Genomic DNA, 25,523 nt, shown 5'->3' on the forward strand with positions numbered 1-25,523 from the left:
AGGAGTGGTGAGTGCGCGGCCGCACCATGGCCGCCGCGCTGGAAACGCTGCGCGACTGCTGCCGCACGGTGGCCGGGGATCGCCTGCGCGACCGGCGCGAGAGTGCTGACCAGTTACGTCAGCTCATCGCCGACAACGCGGCGCTCTGCGCCGAACTGGACGACGCCGGCCGGGACCGTGACCGACTCAACTGGACCTACGTCTGGGAGCATGTCGTCATCCACTTCCAGAAGGAGATGGACAAAGCCGAGGAGGACGCCCGCCGTGGGAAGAACGTGACACAGCGCGAGCTGGTACCGCGGCAGGCAGTGTCGCTGCTGCGGGCTGTGGCACACCGCGCCAACCGCGGGCGGGCTCGTCTGGAGGCGACTCAGCTGGCCGGCACGCTGCTGGCCGCCCTGCGCCACCCGTTCCGGCGCACAGCCGCCGGCCCAGAGCTGTGTGCAATGCTGAGCGCCGCGCTGCTGGAGCCGGCGCTGGTGCGCGCTGAACTGTCGCTGGTCGGCTGGCGTGACCTGCTCTCCGGCGTCATCTCGCTACTGGCCGAGCCGCCGCACCGGCTGCAGACACACACGCTGCGCTCGCTGCTGTCGCTGACTGCCGAGCTGGGCTGTCAGCAGACGGCGCTGCTGGCGCGGGTGCGCGGTCTACTGCCGCTGCTGGACGCTGACGGACTGCTGCGCGATTCGCCGCCGATCACACTGCGGCTGGTGAACGTGGTGCTGCGGCTGACGGCGGCCTCCGGACGGCGAGCCGTCTGCCGTGTCGGCGAGCGCCTGTTCACCTCCGTCTGCCAGCTGGCTGACGCGCGCCATCAGTGCCAGGAGCAGGTGCTGGCCTTCCTGCGGCTGCAGGTGTGCGCCCGCGCGCCGCTCTGCCTGCGAATGGCGCCCGCAGAGGAGACGTGGGCCCGCCAGCTCAGAAAGATGTACCAGGTGGTGGTGGACGAGGTGGAGTCCCGCTGCCTCCGGAGCCGGATGGTCGGCCGCGCCGCTCCGCTGACCACCCCGCTGTCCGACGACTGGGTGCGGCTCTTCGCCGACGTGGCGTATCTGTTGTTTGAAAGGGACGAGGACACGGTGCTGGATGTCACCCTGCTGCCCAGTCTGTCCACCGACGGCCGGCCGGCCAAAAGGCGGCGACTGGAAGTGGGCGTGCGGGCCGTGTGTGAGCGAATCTACGAGACGCGCGCCTCGACCGAGTGCGTGCCGTGGCTGCAGCTGCTGACGGCGCTGATTGGCGCCCACCCGGACGCGCTGAGTGCGGCGCAGCTGCCGCCCTGTCTCAGCCTGCTGGTCAGCCTGCTGGCCGCCGGTAGCCGCCTGCCTGAGGTGGTGTGTCACCAGCTGCGGCTGGCCGCGGCGCTGCTCGACTGTGCGGCGGCGCAGCGCGTGCCGGACCGACAGGCGGACGATGTGACGGCCGCCTGGGCCAGGATCTGGGAGCTGGCCGTGCAGGCCTCCTCTCTGGTGCAGCGCCAGGACGCCAGTCACGCGCTGCTGCAGGCCCTGCTGCGTCGGCGCGCGGCGCGGCCGGGCCGCTCCTTCCTGGCGCTGTACCTGCAGCGGGAGGCGGTGCCGGCGGCTGTGACGCCCCCGCTGGTCGTCACACTCCTGGAGTACCTGCGCCGGTTCGCTGTGCCGCAGCCGCCCGGCCCGGCCGCCGACCCCACGGAGACCCGCTGCCGACTGGCCCAGTGGCTGCTGGAGAGCGGCTGCGAGCCGCGAGCCTCCGCAGAGGCGCTCATCCGACTCGCGCTCCGAGACAACGCGGCCGACCTCGGCAGTTTGGTGGAGTGGTGCAGCAATGAAACTGCTGCTGGCACCGATTGGTACACAGACCTGGGCGAGCTCTATGTGTGCAGTGAGCTGGAGGAGCCTCTACGTGTCGCTGATTCGCCACCGACGCCGCCGGCAGCGCCGCCAACAGACGTGGGCGAGGCGAGTGTGGCGCCGCTGAAGACTAAGATTTTGTCAGAGCTGACTGCGCTGGTGACGGCTGCGGAGAGGCGAAACGACGACCCCTCGGCCGGCGATGCCGCGGTACCTCGCTGGTGTCGTGCCGCGTGCGACACGGCGGTGCTGGCGGCCAGTACTCTGCGATTCGCCGGCGACTGTGGCCTGCTGTCGGCTGACGAGCTGCGCCACTCGCCGCTGGTGGCTAGTCTGCGTTCGCTGTTGACTACCCTGCTCCGGACGGCAGCAGGGGAGCTGTCTGCGCCTCCCACTGCCGACTTAAATGCCCATCTGACTCTGCTGTCCCTGCTGACCGGACTACGCGCGCTGTTTGAAACGGCTGAGGCGCCGCCGGTCGGGTCCCCTCACCAAGCCGCCGCCGGGCGCCGCGCGCTGGGCAGTCTTCTGAGGTCTGCCACGCCGCGAGTGTTCACTCAAGAGGCGCTGCGGCTGCTCAGAGACGAGGCCTCCCGATTGCTGCCGCAGTCGAGGCGCGCCAGCCACTCAGATCCTCTTTCCGACTCGTCGGGGGAGAGTCCACTGGATTCGGAGTTTTCTGAAGCCGAGTGCAGCAGCGCACAGGAGCCGGGCCGTGACAGTGTGCTGGATATTGCACTACATGAGCTAGAGGAAGTGCGCCTTGAAGCTTGTCGCCTGCTGGTCTCGTTCGCAAATGTCGACGCCGGAGAAGACGTTATCGCCGGATCGGAGACATCAGAAGAGCTTCTGTCTGACGTCTTCATGGCGTTGTTGGAGAATCGGTTGGATGTGCGTTACCCGGGTGATATGCGCATAGCGCTGGAGCTCTTGCGTAAGCTGCCGTCGTCCTCCGCGCTGTGCACAACTCACGTGGTCTCCCTCAGCGAGCTGCTGCAGGCGGTTTGCCGCGCCTGGCCCCGCGATGTGGCTGTGAATCTAGCCGTGCTGGACGCGATGGCCGGCGGGTACGTGCAGGCAGTGGCGCGGCGCGGCTGTGACAAGGACCGCGCCGACGCCATGAAGTTCGTCACGGTGATGGTGAGGAAGGCGGAGACAGCGCGGTTCGGCGAGCGATGCCTGCTGTCGCTGCTGCGGCTGCTGGCCGCGCTGGCTGAACAGGACCCGTGCGGCCGCTGGGCGGTGGTGGACGGACGCTGGGCGGCGCGGCCACTGCTCACTCACCTCAGCGCGCCTGCAGAGCCCAACGAGCGCGGCGCCGGCGCCTGGAGCACCCACCGCTCGCGGCTGCTGGCCACCCGGCTCCTGGAGTCGGTGTTTGCCGCCCGCGAGCGACAGCCCGCTGTCGAGGGCGCTGCGCCGTCTGTTCAGGAGATGTTTGAGCTCATCTATCCGTCTGTCATCGAGAGCATGGCGCAGACTACCGAGCAGGCGGCCGAGTGGACAAGACCGGACGACGCGCCGAACCGTGCCGCCACCCTGTGCCTGGCGCTGTGTCGTGTGGCGCTGGGCAGCAGCCAGTGCCGACCACAGGCGCTGTTGGCACTCTGTCAAGCCTCCCGGCTACGTGACGTGTCACCGGAGCTGGTACTGCGCGCGCTGCGCCACCTGGCGACCGCGCTCGGTCTGGCCAGTCCACGACGTCTACTGGAGGCTCATCTGGACTTCATCGTGTCCCAGTGGCTGGCCGAGCGACTCACTGTTCTCGAGTTCCCGCACCAGCTCCTCGAGTTCGCCTCAGCCAAGGAGTTTGTTCGTGAAGAGCTGGGCTGTGTGGTGCCCCATCTGCTAGGGCGTCACCAGGACCAGTTGGCTGCCGTCGCTCAGTTGCTGGAGCAGCAGCCAGCCGAGCTGGTGCTCTCCTGCGTCCCGCAGATCGTGGCCCAGGTGGTGCCCGGTTTGGCAGGCAGTGACGGCGCGGCGCTGGCCACCGCTCAGCGACTGTACAGCCGGGCGCGCCAGCTGGTCGGCGGCTCGGAGACGTTCGACCGCGCGCTGGCCGCCCAGACAGTGGAGGTGCTAGCGGCGCTGTTCCGCGCCCACGGGGCGAAACCCGAGTGTATCGTGCCGGCTCTGCAGTTCGCTGCTGACAAGATGTACGGCAGTAGTCTGGTGGTGAGCCTCCGTAGGCCGGCAGAGGACGGCCTTCAGCGCCTGCTGCTGCTGCTGGCTACAGATGTGTCCGCTGCTGCCGGCAGCGCCGACCGCTTGGCGGCCACGCGGCGCTACTGCGCACTGCTGGACCTGCTGGCCGACGACTTCACCCATCTGGAGGAGCTGCGGCCGTTTGTGATGCTGGACGTGCCGTCGTTTGTGTCACACCAGCTGGCCGCGCTGTGTCTGCCGGCTGAGGCGGCCGCCGCCGAACGGTGGGCGGCCGCGCTGGGTCGGCTGGGACGCGTCTGTGCCGAGCAGGCGCCGGACGCCCTGGCGCCGGCACTGGAGCTGCTCTGTTCCGCACTAGTCGGTCTTCACGAGGCCTGCACGGGCGACGAGTGTGCTCCGGCTCGTGACTCGGCCGCCGGCACACTGCGGCTTCTGCTCGGGCCGCTGTCGGACGGGTACCGCGCGGCGGCCGAGGCGCTGACCTGCCTACCGGTGGACGGGCCGCTGGGAGGTTTGACGCTGGCGCCCGCCGGCGGCGTACTGAGGACACTCTCTGTCGGCGGCGCGCTGAACGTTCACGCGCTGCGCGCGGCGCTGGAGCAGGTGGAGACGCCCGGCAGCGCGGCCGCCGCCGACTGTTCGGACGCCCTGCTGGCCCGCCTGCTGCGACTGGCGGCCGGAGAGGGCGGGGAGCTGCGCCGCGCCGCCGCCCGCCTGCTCGGCGCCGTCGGGCCGCGCCGACTGGAGGGCGCCACGCTGCGTGTGTCGCCGCCGGCGTGGCAGCGCACCGACGCTGTCGGCGAGGAGGAGCTGCGGGACGTCCACCTGCTGGAGAGACTGCACCAGCTGCTGACAGACCGGGACGTGAGCGTGGTGAGCGCTGCCGGCACCGCGCTCCGGGCCGTGCTGGCCTCGCCCGCAGCCACCCGCTGGCAGGAACTGCTGGCTGTCGAGCGGCCCAGCTTCGCCAGCGAGCTGCTCCCGTTCTACATGACGCGCCAGCCGCTGACGCCCGAGAGACTGCTGACCGCGAGCGAGGCACTGCGCCGACTGGACTCTGCGACTCTCTGGGTGCCCGAGCACGGCCAGTACGAACTCTGGCTGACGGACGTGACCCTGGCACTTCTGGAGGCGGGCGCTCGCTCCACCCCCTCTCTGGCCGCCCTCGCACCACTCTGCTCGGTGAAGGGCGCCGAGTTTTGTCGCGATGTGCTGCCCTACGCGACCTACGCGGCTTTGCTGTCGGACACCCACGTGCGGGGCGTGCTGAGCCGCTGGTTCAACCGGCTGCTGCAGGAGCACCGGAGCATGCAGCGGCGGGAGAGCAGCGCTGTGGCGTCCACACCGACGCCGAGCGCCGCGCCCGGCCGGGCGCCTCTGGCCGCTCAGCCCCTCTGTCTGCAGGCGCTGCTGGATGTAGTGATGTACCTACGCCGGCAACCGCTGCCGGCCGGCGGCCGGGGCGACTCGCCCTGGGAGCGTAACTTCTGGCTGCAGCTGCAGCTGCCGGCGGCGGCGGGCGCAGCGCTCCGTTGCGGCCGCTACTGCGAGGCTCTCCTGCTGGCCGAGGTTTGCTGCTACGCACAGCACCAGGATGACGCGCCGCTGCTCGCCCGGTCCGCCGACGGTGACGAGCTGCGCTCGCTGCTCTGCGAGGCGCACGTGCAGCTGGGAGACACGGACGGCGTGGCTGCGCTGCGCACCGGCGGAGGCGACTCGCTCACTCAGGCCGTCTATCTGGAGCAGGAAGGTGAGTGGCTGCGCGCGCTCACCGCCTACGACGCGCTGGCGACCGAGCGAACGACGGTGGCGCGGCGTGGCCTGTTGCGCTGTCTGGCCGAGCTGCAGCTGCTGGGCAGCTCTCAGACGCTGCTGCGCGGCCTGACTGCCGAGCTTGGAGCGACGGACGCGGTGCCCTCCTACCTACTCGAGGCCAGTTGCGAAGCGGCCTGGCGGCTGGCGGACTGGTCGGCGCCCTGCCCGCCGCCGACCGCTGCCGCCACTCCGGGCCTCCAACAGGCGCTCTTCTCCTGCCTGTCTGCCTACCGTGACGGTGACGTGGCGGCGGCCGCGGAGGCTGTGGAGCGGGGCCGCACCGCGGCTCTCTCGGTGCTCGCCGGGTCGGCGACACCCAGCACACACGTGGCCGGCCTGTGTCTGAGCCGGCTGCGGCTGCTCTGGCGCGCCGACCAGCTGTGTCAGGCGGCCGGCGGCTCTCCGGCCGAACTGAGCGCACTCTGCGACCGCTGGCGACACGCGCCGGCGCCGCGCCTGCCCTTCCGACTGGAGGAGCCGCAGCTGTCGTTCTCGGCGTCTCTGCTGGCGGTGCTGGCCGAGCGGCAGCCGACGCTGCAGGACGCCGTACTGCTGCGCCAGGAGACACTGCTGCGTCTCAGCGAGGGGGCGCGTGCCGCCGGCCGGCTGGCGGCTGCCGAGCGGGCCGCCGCCGCGCTGCCGGCCGACAGCGTGCCGTCCATCCGCTGCCGCGCAGAGAACAGCTGGGCACGCAGCGACGCCGAGTCGGCGCTGTGGCTGTGCCGCGGCCTGCTGGACGAGGGGACCAGGGAGCAGCAGCCGGCCGGCCGCCGCCTCCAGCTGGCCCAGCTGAAGGTGCTGTATGCCGGCTGGCTGTCGGAGGTGCACCGCGAGGGACCGCAGGAGATCCTGGAGCAGCACCTTGAGCCGGCCATCGTCCAACTGGAGCAGATGACAGACGGTGAGTAACGGCTGCTGTGTGCCGTTCACATTACTGCCAGCTGATCGCATATACCTGAGACATCACGCTCTATCGCTACTTTCGCTTACTCTTATGTCCGTCTTCTGCAAACTTAGCGATTTATTTCACTTTTTACTGCAACATACATTTTGCTGCATGTCCTATGGTAACAATTGACTTGATGTGTTGGATGGATTAGATTCCCGCACCAAAACTGAGCTAGTCGCCTCTGTTGTGTGATGCTGTGAGCTAACAGCGTGCTCTGCTCGGACAGGCCCGGACTCGGAGCGTGCCCTGCTCGAGGCCCACTACCTGGCCGGCCAGTACGCCGACGCACAATTCCAGCGAATCGACGAATGGGTCACTTCTGCCGACTTCGCCGCTAAGCGCGCCGAGGCGATTCGCATGCGACAGGAGGCCGACCAGTTCCGAAAGCGGGCGGCCGCCGCCAAAACCGACACGGACACCAAGGACTTCCACCGGCAGCACTTTAACCTGACGCGCTCGGCGGAGCTGGACGAGGCGGAGCTGCGCCAGGCGGAGGACGACCGGACCGCCTTCCAGCGCCGCGCCGTGGCCAGCTATCTGCGCTGCCTGCAGCTGGGCCGGCACCGCGACCTGCTCGTGTACCGGCTGGTGGCGCTGTGGCTGGCGGACACGTCTGGCCAGGTGTGCGAGCTGCTGCGGCCGGCCGCGCCGCGGCTGCCCGCCTTCAAGCTGGTGCCGCTGCTGTATCAGCTGGCGGCGCGCCTGGGCCGGCCCGGCTGGCTGCCGGAGTCCGCCCAACTGCTGGAGGAGCTGCTGGAACGCTGCGCAGCTGAGCACCCCCACCACACGCTCCCCGTGCTGCTGGCGCTCAAGAACGCGCACGCGGACGCGGCCGGTGGCGCTGCCCCGGCGACTGATGCAGGCGGGGAGGCGCGGACGGCGGCCGCTACCCGTCTGGTAAAGCGGCTAGCCAGCAAACCAGCGCTGGCCGAGCCTGTGCGGCAGCTGGAGGCGGCCAGCGCGGCGCTGGTCGAGCTGGCCTACCACACCCACGTCGGCACGGCTAGCTCAGGCCGCGTGCCGTCCGGGTGTCGGCTGCTAAAGCTGGGTGAGCTGTCGGCCGTGGCTGTGCAGACGGTCCCCCTGCCGGTGCGCGCCGACGCAGACTACACGGCCGTGCCCACCGTTATCAAATGGGACAACAAGTATGATATGGTTGGCGGCGTCAACGCTCCCAAGAAGCTGCGCTGCCTGGGAAGTGACGGCCGGTGGCGGCCGCAGCTGCTCAAGGGTCGTGACGACCTGCGGCAGGATGCCGTGATGCAGCAGGTGTTCTCCGTGCTGAACTTGCTTCTGGCGGAGAGCGCCGCGCCAGACCAACCGCCGCTCACAATCCGCACCTACAAGGTGGTGCCACTGTCGCAGCGCTCGGGCCTCATCGAGTGGTGCGTGGACACTCAGCCACTGGCGGACTACCTGGCCGACAAGCGCGGCGGCGCCCACGTGCGCTACCGACCCGACGACATGACACCCGCCGAGGCCCGACGCGCCATGCAGACTGTCGCCAAGAAGTCGGCCGACCAGAAACGGCGCGCGTTTGCCGAGGTGTGCCGTCGTCTAAAGCCGGTGATGCGGCACTTCTTCTTTGAGCGGTTCCCAGAACCGTGCGCGTGGTACGAGCGACGTGTCGCCTACACCAACAGTGTGGCCGCCTCCTCGATCTCCGGCTACGTCCTCGGCCTGGGGGATCGCCACGTGAGCAACATTCTCATCGACAAGGCTTCGGCAGAGGTGGTCCACATCGACCTCGGCGTGGCGTTCGAGACGGGTCGCCTCCTGCCGACCCCCGAGACGGTACCGTTCCGTCTGACGCGCGATATCGTCGACGGTATGGGCGTGGCCGGCGTGGAGGGTCGCTTCCGACGCTCCTGCGAGCGCACGCTCTCCGTGCTTCGCGAGAGCGTGCAGGTGGTGCTGACGATCGTGCGCGTGCTGCTCGATGACCCGCTGTACGCGTGGACGCTGACGCCGGACAAGGTGAACCGTCTGCAGCAGCGGGACGCCCACAGGTCAGCCGTGGCCGCTGGGGACAACCGTCAGGCGGAGAGGGCGCTGGCCCGGCTCGCCGAGAAGCTGCGGGGACAGGAGGCGGGTCAGGTGATGACCTGTGCCGCTCAGGTGAGCCACCTGATACAGCAGGCGCGCGACCCGGAGAACTTGTGCCGGCTGTTCAACGGCTGGCAGGCGTATCTGTGAGGATGTGAGAGCGAGCCGGGCCGAAACAGCCAAGGCTGTTTCAGCTGCTGCGATACAGTTACGTTGCTTTTTGTAGCGAGCTAGCCGAAACGACGAAGGCTCTTTCAGGTGCTGTGATACAGATCGGTTACTTTTGTACTTGTGCAATGTAGTGGCATTCCAGAATAGACGTCATTGACTATATTTGTACCCCTATCTCTTTTACATGCGTCCACTGGACGGAGCACCAGGGAAGTGAGAAGTCTGACGGATATTTGCCGTACTGTTTTCGTGTAAGATACGAATCTCAATCCCTGTCATTTCCAACTCAATATTGCTCGATACAAGCTGAGGTGCGGTAACTGTCACTTGGATCAATTTGGGTATGACAAGGTCATGTAACTCGGTGAAGTAAAAATCACCTTTAAATGACAGCATTGTAGGGCGAAGTTTAAAGCTCAGTTGGACATAATATCTATGTGGTCACATATTCGCAGCAATTCAGAGTATCAGTAAAAACATTATCAAGGGCTGATGTGAAATAGTATTGACAATGATGCGCTGTCCGTTTCGGTCTGAGGCCGTCGGTATATCCACCGATAATATGCAACGAAGGGTGAGCTCATCGCTGAGTCCGAACAAAGCTTTAGTTAGGGTTGATGCGGCCTTGGGTTGAAGTGCTGGAAAGTTTCTACTTTCTAGCTCAGCCGGACCTCAGTCACCGCGTGCCCTCTGAGCCCCGGTGCGCTATCGGGGCGGTCCGAGCGGCGGTCACCTGACGGCTGATACGGTGCGGCGATCAGTGGGTGTCAGTTCGCCCGCCGCCGCCGCCCCGCCATGTCGCTCCGTCCGCTGCTGCTCTGCGCCGCCCTGGCGGTGGCCGGCGCCGCCAACCCGCGGCAGCTGGACGCCGTCAGACACTTCCTGGAGGAACGCCACCTGTCGGCCGGCGCCGCGCCGTCGCCCCGAGTTGTGCGCGTCTTCACCGAGCCGAAACAGCCGGAGCAGCCGGCCCCGCAGGCGCCGACACCGACGCCGTCGCCTTGGTTCGACTGCCCGACCACCTTCGGCCTGTACCCAGACCCGTACGACTGTAACAAGTACTTCCAGTGCAGCTACGGAGTGGCCTTCGAGGAACAGTGCCAGCCGGGACTCGAGTTCAACCCGAGGTCCAACTCTTGCGACTTCCCGAGTAACATCGTCCCGCCGTGCCAGGCGATCCCGTACCCGACGGACGAGGCTCCGGCGGCGCGGCCGGAGGAGGCCGCCCACTCCGCCGCCCAGCGGCCCAGCGTGCACGTGCAGGCCGCGCCAGAGGTGCACATCAACGTGCCGAAGGTGCCGCAGGTCCACGTCCAGAAGCCGGCCCTGCAGCAGCCGCACGCTGAGCTGCCACAAGTCCATGTCGAAAAGCCGAAGGTTCCGCAGGTGCACGTCCAGAAGTCGGTGCTGCCGCGTCTGCTTCACTAGGCGTCGGCTGCAGCTTCGTCGGACACTGTTCGATTAGATCGGCCGCAACTCCAGGCCTGGGAGTAACAAGGCTGCTGTGACACGGTACTGCCGTGCAAGATGTGTGAGTGGTAATGGAAAATAAAGTAATGAGGTGCTTCTGAGCTGAGCCTCGCGTTTCTAGCTGCTGGTCAAATTACCGATGGGCGGTGCGGCACCCTAACTTGACAGGGCCACCGCTGCTGCCAATCCAATAGTTTGAATAGTTCCGATAGTTTCCAATAGTGTAGTTCCCAAATCGAGACAATGCGCTATGCTAGTGACGTTTGGTCATGTCAACAATCAAGGGCGATCCTGGGCGATAAACACTCTTCCAGGTATCGTAAAGCAAAACATTTTGTCCAACAAACCACTTTATTGAAGTCGTACATGTTTTTTCCATAATCATGGGAATGTAAGCTGGACTTTTGGCACCAACTCCAATGGTCGAACACAAGGAAAAACCAAATTTGTCCCTCATGCTGGTGTATTAGCCCATAATTTATCAGACCCACACTGTGCCATCACAACAGCCTAACAGATAAAGTCGGGCGTTCGTAACACCTCGACAGCCCGCGACAGCAGATCCAAGGTCGTGGGAGGATGGAGATCTGGGGTGCAGTCAATCCAACCCGGGGTGTTGGAACAGCGACAAGGGTGCAGCACTTACAGAGAGGCCGGGGTGCAACGACAGCGGGCCCGGGTGCAGTTACAATGACGGACGGCACTGCGGCAGCAGCCAGGCGAGCCGCGACTCTCACAAACAGTACAAACGGTGCCGAGAAGAGACCCTGAAAGCCCCGGGTGTTCGCAACACGAGGAAACGTCAGCTAAACTGTACCCGTGGTTATCTTCGCCTCGCTGGGCCAGCAATGGGCTGAGACAAGTGAACACAGCACATACACTGTACAGTGTATGTAGATACACGACCTCCACTGTGACGCACAGTGACATATTCGAGGGGAACGCCGTCACGCAGGGCGTGTTGCAGCCCTTGGACGGAATACAATTCAGGTCTGGACGGATATTGGACATATATCACAGCGAAAAAGACATGACTAGTCATGATGAAATCCATAATTACGGCAGTGTGATAAAAACCGACTTGTTAAATAAGCTGGCGCCTGGCGCTATCTGTCCAAGACAAGCAGGCACGAAACAAAGAATGCTTCGAGAGGTAAGCCAACAGAAAAAAAAAAACACTATCGTGTGACGCTGTTACGTGACATATCGGGCTCTTGTGAGTCGTGACGTCATCGCGAGACCGAAGTGAAGTGGCTCTGTCTGAGACACACTGTAAGCTGCGAGTGTCTCGCATGAGAGTCAAGGCCATGCTTCTATCGCCACCCGGCAGGATTACCAAGAAGGAGCTGCCAGAAATGTCAAATATCATGCCTCCCATGCATCTTACCAATGTTGACGTCACACCAAAACGCACCGCCCTGACTAGAAAATGAGATCATACGAGAAACAGATCGCCTGATATCGCCATCGTCTGGGCTGAGTGATCAATCAAGAATTAGCAGCACGAAAACACCCCATTCCGATGCATAGGCACGCCACCTGACACCCCTCCGATCGCCAGACACGGTCAACTCACGCAGCCGACCGCTCACTTTGCTTTGACGTCCTTCAGCTGCTGCGTGAGCCACGCGATGCCGTCGCTGAGACCCTCGCCAGTGATGGCGTTGCTGGCGCAGATGTGGAACTGCTTGTTTTCCATCTTCTCCAAGCCGAGCATCATGGTCACCTTGACGGAGCTCATGGCCTCCTTAAGGTCCATCTTGTTGGCGAAGAAGAGTAGGGGGATGCGCCGCGGTCGGATGTCCGGATGCTGCAGCAGGGCGTCCAGCTCGTCCTTGGCCACCACCATGCGCAGCTTGTCGCTGCTGTCCACCACGTAGATGATAGCGTCACAGTCGCGGTAGTAGTGCTCCCAGAGATTGCGGTAGCGGCCCTGGCCGGACATGTCGAACGCCGTGAACGCCAAACTCTGAGCTGCGGGCACAAAGCAGGCGGTCAAACGGTCGGTCAGGCAAGGGGCCGGTGTCGGGCAGAGAGTAGTAGGCAGGGAACAATCAGCCAAGAGACGGTCAAACAACTCCGATACAAGAACTACCTAGGCAGGCAGAGCCAAAACGGTCAGACGTGGGGAGATGTGGTGTGAGACGTTTGGCACCAGACGAGCAGAGAGGAACATTTTTGGTGGGTGCATCATTGGACTAGGCAGACGGTCACCTAATGGTACCAGGACGATCCCATTGAGCGACCAAAAGCGCGTAAACAGGAGCGAATGGAGAAGGATCGAACGGCGGGTGGGAAAAAGGAAACAGCGAGACTTTTATCGTTTAGGGGCAGCCAGATTAAAGAAATAATGCTAGGGAATGAGAAGTTAAGTGACAATTCATAAAAAACGTGTTGATGATTTGGTACCACTATTAAGCTCAAGCACAATGTTCTGCTTACACAGCGAAACAGCAAACAATGGCATCAAATAAACACGATATTCAAGATTTTCAGTGTCAAAATTCGACATTATTAGGTACGTGACGCAGCCGTAACAAGCCTATGAGGATACTCTGCCACCACCAACGCCCACCATTCAGTGGCTTCATCCAGAAGCGCACCTTTGAACCGCTCCACGTTGAAGCCGACGGTGGGCACGATGTCGGCAGCACGCTCCAGGTCCGGCTTCAGGTGGTTCAGGATCGTCGACTTGCCGCTGTTATCCAGTCCCACCACAATGACATTGACCTCTCGCTTTCGCAGGCCGAGCGCCGTGGCCAGCGTATTAAACAGCCCCATGATGCCACCAGGCCGGGCTGGTGTTGGAGCAGTTCCAGAGCTGTGCACCAGCGGCCAATAAAGGCTGGTGTCGCTGCAGTCAAGAGCAGCACCAGCAGTGACCAGTGTGTCTTCAATCGATAGTGATCAAGCAGAGCGATCTGAAATGGACAAAAGGAATACTAAAACAATAATGCATCAATCTATATGTGATGTGAACAATTGACAAACTGAGAAGAAGAAAAAAGTTCAACAGAGAGAGCTGTGCCCTACTGCATATATAATGCTGTCCTGTATTTGTTCAAGAGCCTTGGTATGTAAAAAAGGTGGCTGATCCCAGGTAGGGTCAAATGACTCCTGTGGAGCTGAACATTTATTTGGTGATGCAGCACCTGGTCTTCTCAGACATTGCATTCAGTGACATCTTAGTGGTAATGCTAATGGGCAAATATAAGTGGGGCCCTTCAGCCAAAGGGGACCACAAATCAGAGCCTAAGCAGTGAGCAGGACTCTGACCAAGGTAGGCATGGGCTGAAAAAATCCATTACACAGCAGGAACCTGGGACAATAAGACACGACACATGCAAGATCTGGTATGAACTATTCTGGACAGCTTGAGAGCAGCCCTTGCAGCTGCCTTGGACTCTACAGAAGCTGGACCTCGGCAGCATTTGAGGCACAGACTGTAAAGCATGGCAATTTTGACTAAATCCCCTTGGTGTATTGGCACTCAGGCAGAATGCCATGCAGAATCAGTGAAAAGTGATGTGGGCCCCTACTCAGCATTGTGCCTTTGTGCTGGCATAACAATGTCCTAGGAAATGATGCATGATACTAAACAGGCTGGTCAACAAGCAATGTTTTTTAATTGCAGGTTATATAATCAGAAAAAAAGATTTATCAGTTATATGGTGAAATTCAAGGGACTATTTTCAGTGTAGAATGCCCGCAACAGGGTGGCACAGATTTTCAGCATGATTGGTGTAGGCTGATGCCTGGTGCAGACTTGTCTGCATTAGTAGAGTAGACGTCACACGAAGGTTTTCAAACTGAGGAGAGGCGCTGTAGGTTTGTACATTGTAGGGTAGGTTTGTACTTTGTAGGTTTGTAGGTTGAAGGTTTTTAGGTTGTAGGTTGTAGGTTAGGTTAGGTCAGGTCAGGTTAGGTTTGTTTAGGTTTTGTTAGAAAGAAGCACCTCCGTGTATAGCGCCTCTCCTTGTTGGAAAACCTTCGTGTGACGTCTGCTCTACTAAGACAGACTTGTCACTATGGTCTTCAGCATCAAACAATATTTTTTTTTAGAATGCATTTTCTTTTAACACGAAAATATAGGTAATATTGTTTTTACGAAGGGGTTTTTTTCCTTTGCTGATCATTTTGAACATAACAGATCATAAATGGGTATGTAGGTTAGGTTAGGTTAGGTTAGGTTAGGGTAGGTTTGTAGGTTGTAGGTTGGTAGGTTATAGGTAAGTAGGTAAGGTTAGGTCAGGTTTGATTATGTTTTTTTCTTTTATTTGCGAGACATATGAGTATCATTTTTGGATTCAGGATGTCAAATAATGTAAAAATATGAAAAAAATTTTCAATGAAATCTTCTTAGGACTTAAACTTGACATTTACTCATAAATGTAGGTGACACAAAAAAACTAATTTCAGGAAAACGAACAATTCCCTTTGAATGCAATACTAGCATAAAAAACATACAAATTGCATTACACCCAGCTTTCTGATATACAGGGTGTAAAATCTACATAAAATAGGCAAATATTTCAATCATTAAAATCTTTTAAAAGTACATAAAATTTTAAAGTACATAATACTGAAGAAATGATGCCTAAACTGCTGCGTCGGTTCTGCCGCATTTGTCTCTCCTTAGAACTTGTTTATCAAAAGTTATGCATCCAACCTTTCTATGACGTCACAAGCTAAAGACTTTTTGGCTATGCACTGTTCATCCAGAGGCCTGTTTCACTAAAAACTTGTATTTACAAGTGTTTGTAGTTTACAATTCATAAGTATTTTTACCAACTACGTAAAAACCGATTTCACTAAGCTTCATCGCCAGTGGCACCTTCGATAAAAAATGTTTGCAAATAAACTTGTAAACAGTAAAAATGTTTTTAATCAAGAACTATAGCATGTTAAAGATATTGCTTCTTTGTATCAAATATTGTCTAGTATTCATGTCAAAAACTGTCTAATTAAATTATAAATAATGATGCTGTTGGAATAAAATATAAATGATAGTTAACATTGTTCTATTATTGAAAGAAAATAATACGCAAAACATTTGACAGCAGAAGACTGTTGAATGCAATTATGGCGCGCGAATGACAAAACATGACGATATTTTAAAGGGACCCTCCCACCTTAACATTAGTTTTGAGTTGAGATAGCCAAGTTTGCGGCCAGGCTCAGAAACCACCATTTATCCTGGTCGCAACCCCCGCAGCTTTATGGTGTTCAAGAAATTTCTTCCCTTTTACTGTATGCCTGGCCTATTCAAATACATTAGCCAGAGGGGTGTGGTAATATATAATACTGAACGAGGCCGGTGTAAATAAATTTTCAAGACCGAGGTCCTTACTGGATTTTTGAACGAGGCCGAAGGCCGAGTTCAAAAATCAGTAAGGACTGAGGTCTTGAAAATTTATCACCGGCCGAGTTTGGTATGTATTTTACTGTATGCCAACGATAAATTTATTTTCTGGACCGAAGCTCTTAGCCGACTTAGGAACGAGACCATCCCAAAATGTTGGCTGAAGTGCATTCTGGTAATGCATTTTTGACCGTGGTCAACTTGCTTACACCAGTTATTACCACACCCCTCTGGCTAATGTATTTGAATAGGCCAGGCATACAGTAATAACTGGTGTAAACAAATTGACCACGGTCAAAAATGCATTACCAGAATGCACTTAAGCCAACATTTTGGGATGGTCTCGTTCCTAAGCCGGCTAAGAGCTTCGGTCCAGAAAATAAATTTATCGTTGGCATACAGTAAAATACATACCAAACTCGGCCGGTGATAAATTTTCAAGACCTCAGTCCTTACTGATTTTTGAACTCGGCCTTCGGCCTCGTTCAAAAATCCAGTAAGGACCTCGGTCTTGAAAATTTATTTACACCGGCCTCGTTCAGTATTATATATTCTTGCAGGGTGGGACCAGCGTGGTCCCTATCTCTTAACCATTACGGGAATCTGATGACGTCATCAGGCTTTCGAACGTCCGTTAAATGTTTGACTAAAACGTTTTGTGGCACGCGGTGGTATATGCTGCTTTGCGCGCAACAAATGCCGCACTTTCAAATAAAGTCGCTAGGAACAGGGGAGATCCCAAAAAGTAAACAAAAGTAAAAGTCTAATATCTTGAAAACCGGTGAATATTTTTCGATGAAATTTGGTAGATATTCGTTTTTGCTCTTTCTGAACCGAGCGACATCACTTTCATGCCAATTCATTAACTTTTTTGAAGGTGGGAGGGTCCCTTTAATACCGATTATTTTGCTTCTTAGGGTGTGTGCTAAGTAAAAATTGAGCATGAAACGACTCAACAAAGCATAGTTGTTCTAAATATATGACTGTTTTGCATTATTGCACAAAAAGTATCAAAATTCCGAACGTCAGGACCACTGGAATTTCAGGTTTGTAATTACGATGTTTTCTTTCAAGTTTCTGGTCTTCGTGAAACAGAAAGTTTGCGATTCCCATGTTTTCTAGCAAACTTTTTCTTGTAAAAAAGTTTGCAAATTTTAAACTCAAAATTCATGTTCAAAGGTTTTGTAAAATCCAAATATCAAATGTTGGTAATTATTTCTTGTAAACTCAAGCTTTTTCTTTGTAAATACAAGTTTTATTTGTTAGTGAAACAGGCCTCAGCTGTTCATCAACGCATTGAAGAAATCTACTCCTAATCGATCGAAAGAAAGTGTAAGTGCGGCAACGGCCGGCATTCTTTCACTTAGGTACCGGCAAGTTCCAGGTGACGCTCAGAAAGACGCCCAACTTTCTCGAGTTATGCCCAAGGTTAATTGGACAGGCGGGCATATAACAGCGCCTTTGAGCTACTCTTGCGTTATTTTCCTTCAGTCGAGATGAGAAAAAGTTAATTTCATTCGCGCTCAATTTTAGACATGTTTACTCCTATCGGTGGCACTCGCAACTTGCAAGCTAAGTAAAAAGATACACAAAAAAATGAAGGTTTATTTCACAGACATACAACAAAATCCAACAAAAGCCAAGGCCTCGTCTAACATGTTAACTGGGGGGGCCAAACCCCCGCAGTCATCGACCTGGCCCCCCCAGTCAGGGCAAAAAGTCCCTACTGGGGGGGCCGGCAATAGTCAAAAGGCAAACGAATTTTTATGTCGCGGCGTCAGTGCACATAAAAACAAATGCGTAAACGAAACGATGCAATGTGACCACATTGAAATACCCCATTACCTAGGGCTGTTATGTGTTTATTTTGTTTACCTGAACCTTTTTTCGCTCAGCAATACGTTACATTTCGTCTTTTCAGGCGACCAACTCCGTGTCCCGGATATTCTTTTTTCATTAATTTTGTCCGAACCTTTTGAATGGAAGGATTCACAAGTACAGAGCCCCCGCCAAGCAGAGCTTTGCGTTGGCCCTGCCCTCTACCCTCCGATCGCGCAATTCGTGATCTATGACAGAATTTAGGGCCCAAAGTTTAACGTATGCACATAGCCGCGCACGGCCGGTCCCCTCACTGACTTCGAATGGCTACGGCCTGCCACCAACCGTAACCATACTCGCCAGGAGGCTCATAAAGATCGTGCGATGTCGCGCTTCGAACCTGGACTGTTATAACCGGGACGCGTGCCCTCACCACGCGGAGTCCAAGGCTCTACCGGCAAAAATTTCTCCTTTAGGTATCAATCTGTTGTTTCTGTCCTCGCCCCTCGGGGCGTCAATCTCTTGTTTTTGCCTATCGTCGTCCTCGCTAGCGGCGTCCAACTTCTGGCTGGACGGTCACCGGTGTGCTGCTAGAGTAAGTAGCTCCTAATCGTAATGAAGCAGGCTCCCGTTCTGAGTGGTCAAACGTAGGCGCAGATGCCAGATTGGTGGTCTGTCTGTGGGGACGGGAACTCTGACAGCTGGATTATCTTAAGAAGTCGGCATGGAGTCCTGGAGGGCAAATGCCAGCCACTTCGTGTCCCAACTCCCAACTGGCCTCAAAGCACTACTATCTTCATTTTTGTTTAGTTTATAGCCTCTGACGAGTGACGACCTTAAGGTTGTGTCGAAGATCCACGGCGATTACGGAGAATCCACCTGAGAAGACATCAGTCTCCATGTTGATACACAGGCATTACACTGGTCTGAGGGGGCCCTAGTGGGAAAATACGGTCTCCACTCAGATTGACCCTTAAAGCCTGGTATGAATCATATAAAACCAGTGTGGGCTACCATACAGGCCGAAGTAGGTCCAGAAGCTGACATTAGCCCTCAGAGATCGGCATCGAGCGCTCAGAGGGACCCATCAGAAACCGATGTGGTTCTAAAAAAAAAATGCGTATGGGCCCTCGACATAAGGCTCGGCATGCAAATTCCTTAGACACGGCTAACGGCACTGCCACTCAAACACACGCTCAACAACGAGAAGTGTGATTATTATTGTCTGATGAGGCAATGTGAGGAGGCTATAAACTAATATACAAGCATGGGTCGGATGGCCTACTATTTTTTTTTTGTTTTCAAAAAAAAAAATATTCATGGTGTCAGGGCTGTGATGAAAAATAAGTGGTCTAAATCCGGTGAGAAAACAGGATTTGGGGGTACCCTAGGTTTGGCTCCTTCAGTCTCTGGCCCCCCCAGTGAAAATTCCTTAGACGAGGCCCTGACAAAAGCGATACAAAATCAGTTCAGTCAAGCTTCCCTCTCGCCAATAAGTGCAGCGCTTCTCTGCGCCAGTTTACCACCATAACAGCCAACATCAGCCATATTTTCCTTGATAAAACTCAAGGCCGGTATACATTTTTACTTCAACATTTTGATCAGCTCGCCGATCATTTTGCCGACGCCGTCGAAGACGCGATGGAACTCCTTGGTGTCGTACATAAAGGCCGGCGTGGTGACCAGTCGGTTCTTCTCGTCCACACACACCTCGTCCACCTGGCACTGCTGGACGTCGGCGCCCCAGCCGGCCGCCGCCTCCTGGGAGCCGGCGTACGGCCACTGCGGCCCGCTGGCGCCCAGCGTCACACGGGCGCCCGGCACCAGGCGGGCCGCCAGCACCGGCGCGATGCAGCACAGCGCTACCGGCCGGCCGGCCGCGTGGAACTCCTTCAGCACCCGCTCCGCCTCCGGCTGCACTGACATGGCGGCGCCCTCAGTGCCGAATGTCGAGCTAAACGACACATAGCGTCATGAAAGGTCAAAACTGGGCAAACGCTAGCTATCTCTCACATACAGATCCACCAACATATGAGCAGAGGTCAACTTCCAAAATAGTTTAAAAGGACCAGGGGCTGTATTCACGTAGACTATTTTCTAAGAATTTTCTTACACATGGCCTACTTCTAAAGATTTTTTTTAATCACGTCAACTCTGTCGTTAAAACTGAACAAGTGTCGTTAAAACTGAACAAGTGTCGACGTGAATGCCAAATTATACTTACGAGAGAAAATCGACTTACCAAGTCGACGTGAATATGGCCCCTGTTCCGTGAGATAAAATATTATTGTTTCAGTCGGGTAGAGAAAACCACACTTGTCCCTTATTTTACACCTCACAACATTTTGAACGTTAAGGATGCATCTTCTACGACCAAGGAAACACAGTGCTGTATCACCAGCACTGAGCACACCCATTCGTAACGTACAGGTTCTTGGCGGCGCCGAAACCGCCAGGGAAGACCACGGCATCCGCCTGGCTGAGGTCCAGGGTGCTGAGGTCGCGTACATCTCCACGGGCGATCCTCGCAGACTCCTGCAGCACACCGCGCGGCTCGCCCTCGACCGGCTGGCCCTGGCGACCGAAGAGGAATGTCAGACGAATCGACCACGGTACAGTTATACAGACCAGACGGATCAACCACAGTACAGTTATACAGACCAGACCACACGGATCGACCACGGCACACTGATATCCATTACACACCAGACGTATCCGACCGAGCACGGTACAGCTGTTTTGGCGCACTTATGGAGTCGTTATGAGCTATATTATATTTACGAATCGTCTGTATGTGTCGCCATCGTACCATATCCTGCAATCGCATTACGCAAGGCGTACCCGGTACCTTAATGTGGTCGACGACGTGCATTTGCTTGATGTCCGGGGCATAGCACTGGACGTCGGCGCCAGCCCTGCTGAGATGCACTAGGCAGGCGGATGCCTCGTGCACCTCAGTGCCGTCATATACGCCACAGCCAGACAGCACCTGGGCAAAAGTAAAGGGGAACAGATGAATCAACACGATAAAGGATTGTTAAGCTTAAACATATTGCTGATTGCATTAAACACAGGAGTGCCTTGTTATATGATAACCTTATTGTAATTGCCAATTGCAATGCTTTGGTTTGTTGAATCTGCAGACCACATCTACAGGCTACAGGTTTCACCTGTTCAGCCAGCCAGCAATTGCATCCTAAAAAAGTTGCCAGTCACTGCTGTAATAAAAGATTGCCAATCATGCATATATTTACAGATGCAGTGACTGAAACCTAACATTATTAATAAGTTCCCTCTTCCCAGAACACCTAGGTACATTATTATACTCTGTTTTAATTGTACTATTTTCCCACTTCTTAAATTGATCCATTTTATTACAAGCTGTTAGTCAAGAAACTGGCATACAGCTGGCCCTTACCACTGCAACCTTTGGGGAAGCCATCGCTGCAGAGCTACTGAGCAGTCGCAGCCCAGCAAGTGGTGGCTGGCGTCGAAGGACGAAGGAGGCCAGTTGCAGTGCCATGGGTGATTGATCAGCCTGCAAACACTTATGTGCATAATTAAGATTCACTGACTGGTGACTAGCCATAACCTCCCAATCATCTCAATTCGTGGCCTTATTTTAACTCAATGTGGAAGTTTTACAAAAAGCATAATTGTAATGTGAAAGGATGTTCCGACTTCCGTTGAAGATTTCAAAATAATAGGTCGGTGAGAGTCTCAAGCGATTTTAAAAAAGACTGTAACGATTGATCCGAGTGTTGCAACCAAGGCAGTATATGTTGCAACGATGTAGCGATTTGTGAATTTTGAACGACTACGATTTTTTGTATTAGCTTTGTAATGTCTTGTATCATTAATGGTATTTTCTTTTGATCAATAATCCCTATTGCAGTACCTGCAGGTTCAAATGTCAAAATAAACACAGGAAACAATTGAATTTCAATAAGGTAGTCAAATTCTTGAAAAAAAAACAAAATATTTCGGTATTATCGACCGACCTCCTCGGCAACTATCGCCTTGCTCGGCAACAAACAAAACAGTGAAAACGCCAACTTCAAAGCTTGACTTTTTAAGTGACTCGATTACCAACCTTGACAAACTATGACGTCATGAGCTCCATTTCATGGCACCGGGCACTGGGTATTGAGCTGTATACCGTATAAAAATTATGCATGTTTTGTTAACTGATAAAGTCTGCAGCTTACATAAATAGCAGGTCTGCATCAAATAAAATTATGTCCAAGTTTTGCATTGTGGAAAATCTCTCCAAATCCTCGATCTGGATCTATACTCGGGAGTAAGGACGTACAAATCCTCAATGCCTACCTCATAATTTATATCCTTTGTGTCGGGCTGTACCTATCATAATTCATAGGTATGGGTTGACAGTCACCACTCACCACCATCCGACTCGAGTCGCTCCCAAAAGAACATGCTCCTCTGCGTTGGAGTGACCATTCGCGCGCCTGGGTGCCGGGTGGTCTGTTCCTCGGGATGGGCTCAGACGGTAGCAGCTCAAGCCATTGCCCCCCCCCCCCCCCCCCCGCCAAAAAAAAACTTATATATAGCATCCTTCCGACAAATACAGAATCCTTCGGTATCCACCCAACAAAACAAAGAAAGATCTCAACCCATATGTCTCCATTATCTCTCCGAGGAAACAGGACGCACAAATCCTTCTCACAACCCCGAGCTTAGCCCTGCATCCCACTGATTCGGCTGGACAATCACCATCATCTGACTTATGTGGCTCATCAGGAGTAGCCTCGCATACAGTGTGGTGACTGGTCTGATATGCAGCTGGGTGAGCCAGCTAGGGTGAGCCCACCGCACGTGGGGTCACCCTCGTGAAACTACCCTGCGTTCGGAGTCTCTCGGACGACGAGGATTCTACGTCGTCCGCCCAATCCCGTTCCATAACCGCAGCCAAGCCCCCACTGATCTTGAACGGGATTGGCCGGACGACGCAGAATCTTCGTCGTCCGAGAGACTCCGAACGCGGGGCACTTGAGCTTGGTCACTTGAGCTTGGCCATCGTTTGGGTTCTGTAAGGTTCAAGTTTAAGCCATCTTTTGGGCTCTGTAAGTTGCAATTTCAACACTCTGTTTGGACAAGCCTCTGATGATGATGTCCTCAGCAGTTACCAAAGTGTGGAAAATCCTGTTCACTCCAACTTATGTGACAAAATCTACAAGATGCACTTATCTAATGAATCACTGAATATTGTTTTTCCTATTGCATATTTAAGAAAGTAGCCCAAATCTATTGCATTGCAGCCTAGGTATATCATGCCATACTACACCTGGACTCAGTTTTCATTATAAATATTCTATGGTACCTCAAGATGGCATGAGCATTGAACATGGTGAAGAGATGATTAACTGGGTAGATATCCTTGGTAAAATAAAGCAGGTGCTCTAATAAAGACATCTATTGATCACAAGCACGATGCAGCAGTACTCTCAGTTGCACATGACAGCCACCAGAGTCATGATTGGTACTTCACTGGTACTTCCCAAACCAAACTTTGTCATACTTTGAGCACCACTTATGGCACCCCATCATGTTATTTTGAATCAGATACTTGTATGTGTACTGATTGGTGTTGTTTTCATCTGCCCATTGTTCCAGTTCTTTTTTCTTCAGCAGGGTTTCATGACTAACAACTTCTGCCTTGAAGGGGAGCTTGCCTGCTACTTCCTGTAGTGCAGGCTTGACCTCCTCAAACTCACATGCACCAGCCAGCTCCACAATCACTCTACCTGCTTTCACAGGACTCACATAATGATCTATGGAGCCTTTCCCACCTCCCATTCTTTTGCCTTGGCCACGCTTTGTGATGGGCTTCCATACTGCATCCACCCTCCAAATTGCAAACATTCTGCTTGTATCCATCCGTCTTCCAAGGGTCATGCGAATCATCTCCATGTGCCCATGCCTCAGCTTCCCCCCAGTCACAGCAACAATGCCATACTGTTTGTGCAAAAGCTGATTATGGACAGTCTCTGGACCCCTCATGTCAATCAGCCTCTTCTGAGACTTGGGGATCCTCATACCTGGAGGAAATTGAGGAACTTTGGCAAGCATCCATAGCTTTGGCTTCTCTGGGATCTGCATTCCAGTATAATCTGTAGGGGGCTTGAAATATTTGAACCCTGCAGCAGGAACATTCTGTAATAGCTTGCTGGACAAGAAGCTTTTAACGTTCACCAGACGAGTAAAATTCATGGCTCAACAGATTGAGATCCTCAACGAACTGTTTCTTGATAGCATTGACTGAAGAAGCCCGCAAATGTGATATTTCTGAGCAGGTTAGAACACATTTACTAGAACTAGGTTGCATCAAAATGTGCTTGGCATGAAGCCAGCGCACAGGCACATTCAAGATTGATAAGGCCTCTCTCAATATCTTGATACTGATACGCAGGAAAAAAACAGTATCAAAGCACACACAGTCCGGTCTTCTACAGCAGCAATCAGCAGCTGGTATGGATTTATATCACATAAGCTCCAATAACATCTAATAATCGGCTTCCACAGGCCAAGGCCGCCACTTCCATCCTATCATACACACACTGCGCGCGCGGCCCCAGAGCACAACAAATTTGTCTACAATTCTGGCCCACGAAATACAGAAACAGATTTTTGATATACAAGCTGCGACCACTAAAATAAACGTTGTTGTTGGCAATGCTTAAATGTGACGTCCGTTCCGAGATTTTTGCCTAAGAACAAACACTCTAATGCCTACCACTCGGAACGTTTTATATATTCTTTTGTGGGGCAAAAAATAATCAGTGGATCGGCACATGCTTTAAAAAAAGTTGGAAGTAAAACCACCAGATTCAGACCGTTCTGTCGTTTTCATCCTCAGGAGTCAGAAACCCTTGGGGCTCGTGTAGTCAAAAAATCCTTCTCCACGCAAAAAAAAAAACTGATCTGATCCGGGCTGGACGGGCAACTTTATCCCATGCGGAACGCTCTCATGCTCATAGGTGTACATACGCCCGTAGCCGGGTGCAGAGACTATCAGTGTGATGGGCTCATCAGCCCAGATGACTCTCCAGGCCCCACGGTGCCCACCCAGACTAATGTCTTCCTGGAATTCCTATTATCTCTCCGGCTCTGAAATGGCCTCATGAGACCAAAAGGGTATAACAAAAAAAGCACCAGATGCTGGTTAGTGGTTGGTTGTTTATTCCTATCGATATGGAAGTCCGACCTATACGCGTTATAGGCCGTGATCCGTAGATATATATAAGCGCCGTACCTACACTGAAAAAAAAATTTACTCACTTTTCTGAGTAATGACTGAGTTGCCATTTTGTCCAATGGTAAAACTCACTCTAAATCCGCGTACCTACTCAGGTAAAACTCAGGGCGGAACGCAGGTAAAACTCGGGCAAAACTCATTGCAAGTGAGTAGCATGTGAGTAACAAAGTGAGTTGCCATTTTGTCCGATGGTAAAACTCAGATAAAACTCAGTAAGTACTCATGCGTAACTCATGTCCTACTCAGACAACTCAGGCCAAACTCAGGTATTAGTAAGTCATTACTCATGAAAAACTAGGAAGTAACTCACATGTAACTCAGCTGGTACTAATGTATAACTCAGGTGGTAGTACGGCCATAACTCAGTTGGAACTCATCGGTTATTCAGTGAAAACTAGGGCTGTACTCAGGACGTACTCACGTCGATAACTTATACGATACTCGGGTGTTACTCAGGCGCCGCCTGAAACGGCTGATCTGATTCGTTTTATATTGGCTCAAGCCAATGTATAGGCTCGCCGCCCATGATAACAGCTGCCGCATCAGCATTATGCAATATGCATGCATGATGCTGATACAACAGCCACTACCAGGCAGCTAGTCTATATATTGGGATTG

General features: G+C 54.9%; 5 protein-coding genes across 9 annotated transcripts; 2 read left to right on the forward strand and 3 right to left on the reverse strand.

Annotated features, from left to right (window-relative positions):
- Positions 1 to 26: 26 nt before the first annotated feature.
- LOC122394377 (serine-protein kinase ATM-like) lies at positions 27 to 9,141 on the forward strand. The gene is made up of 3 exons (XM_043391228.1): positions 27 to 1,334; positions 1,389 to 6,714; positions 6,989 to 9,141. Exons 1-3 carry the CDS (start codon positions 27 to 29, stop codon positions 8,956 to 8,958), a joined length of 8,604 nt encoding a protein of 2,867 aa, XP_043247163.1. The 3' UTR covers positions 8,959 to 9,141.
- A 633-nt stretch (positions 9,142 to 9,774) lies between these two features.
- Positions 9,775 to 10,407, forward strand: LOC122394369. The gene has a single exon (XM_043391212.1). The coding sequence runs from the start codon at positions 9,775 to 9,777 to the stop codon at positions 10,405 to 10,407; it is 633 nt and encodes a 210-aa protein (XP_043247147.1).
- A 487-nt stretch (positions 10,408 to 10,894) lies between these two features.
- LOC122394388 (ADP-ribosylation factor-like protein 6) lies at positions 10,895 to 13,367 on the reverse strand. Its single transcript, XM_043391258.1, has 2 exons — positions 13,053 to 13,367; positions 10,895 to 12,423 (listed from the first exon to the last, which is right to left on the reverse strand). The coding sequence occupies exons 1-2, from the start codon at positions 13,228 to 13,230 to the stop codon at positions 12,038 to 12,040; spliced, it is 564 nt and encodes a 187-aa protein (XP_043247193.1). The 5' UTR covers positions 13,231 to 13,367; the 3' UTR covers positions 10,895 to 12,037.
- A 4,036-nt stretch (positions 13,368 to 17,403) lies between these two features.
- Positions 17,404 to 21,693, reverse strand: LOC122394386 (glutamine amidotransferase-like class 1 domain-containing protein 3A, mitochondrial). Of its 5 annotated transcripts, none has more exons than XR_006258850.1 (6): positions 21,631 to 21,693; positions 21,048 to 21,167; positions 20,478 to 20,618; positions 20,058 to 20,203; positions 19,085 to 19,583; positions 17,404 to 17,451 (listed from the first exon to the last, which is right to left on the reverse strand). XR_006258850.1 is itself a non-coding variant. In XM_043391255.1 (6 exons), the coding sequence occupies exons 3-6, from the start codon at positions 21,150 to 21,152 to the stop codon at positions 19,214 to 19,216; spliced, it is 762 nt and encodes a 253-aa protein (XP_043247190.1). In that variant the 5' UTR covers positions 21,153 to 21,167; positions 21,528 to 21,572; positions 21,662 to 21,679; the 3' UTR covers positions 19,157 to 19,213. The 5 variants fall into 5 exon arrangements, 3 of the variants coding, with proteins under 3 accessions (XP_043247190.1, XP_043247191.1, XP_043247189.1); XR_006258851.1 differs by having other exon boundaries at positions 21,528 to 21,656; XM_043391255.1 differs by lacking the exon at positions 17,404 to 17,451 and adding an exon at positions 21,528 to 21,572 and having other exon boundaries at positions 19,157 to 19,583; positions 21,662 to 21,679.
- A 1,355-nt stretch (positions 21,694 to 23,048) lies between these two features.
- LOC122394387 (39S ribosomal protein L16, mitochondrial-like) lies at positions 23,049 to 24,163 on the reverse strand. Its single transcript, XM_043391257.1, has one exon. It carries the CDS (start codon positions 23,858 to 23,860, stop codon positions 23,135 to 23,137), a length of 726 nt encoding a protein of 241 aa, XP_043247192.1. The 5' UTR covers positions 23,861 to 24,163; the 3' UTR covers positions 23,049 to 23,134.
- Between the last annotated feature and the right edge of the window lie 1,360 nt (positions 24,164 to 25,523).

Source organism: Amphibalanus amphitrite, unplaced genomic scaffold, assembly GCF_019059575.1.
Source record: "Amphibalanus amphitrite isolate SeventyFive unplaced genomic scaffold, NRLGWU_Aamphi_draft 000588F_arrow, whole genome shotgun sequence".
In the NCBI taxonomy this organism is placed as follows: domain Eukaryota; kingdom Metazoa; phylum Arthropoda; class Thecostraca; order Balanomorpha; family Balanidae; genus Amphibalanus; species Amphibalanus amphitrite.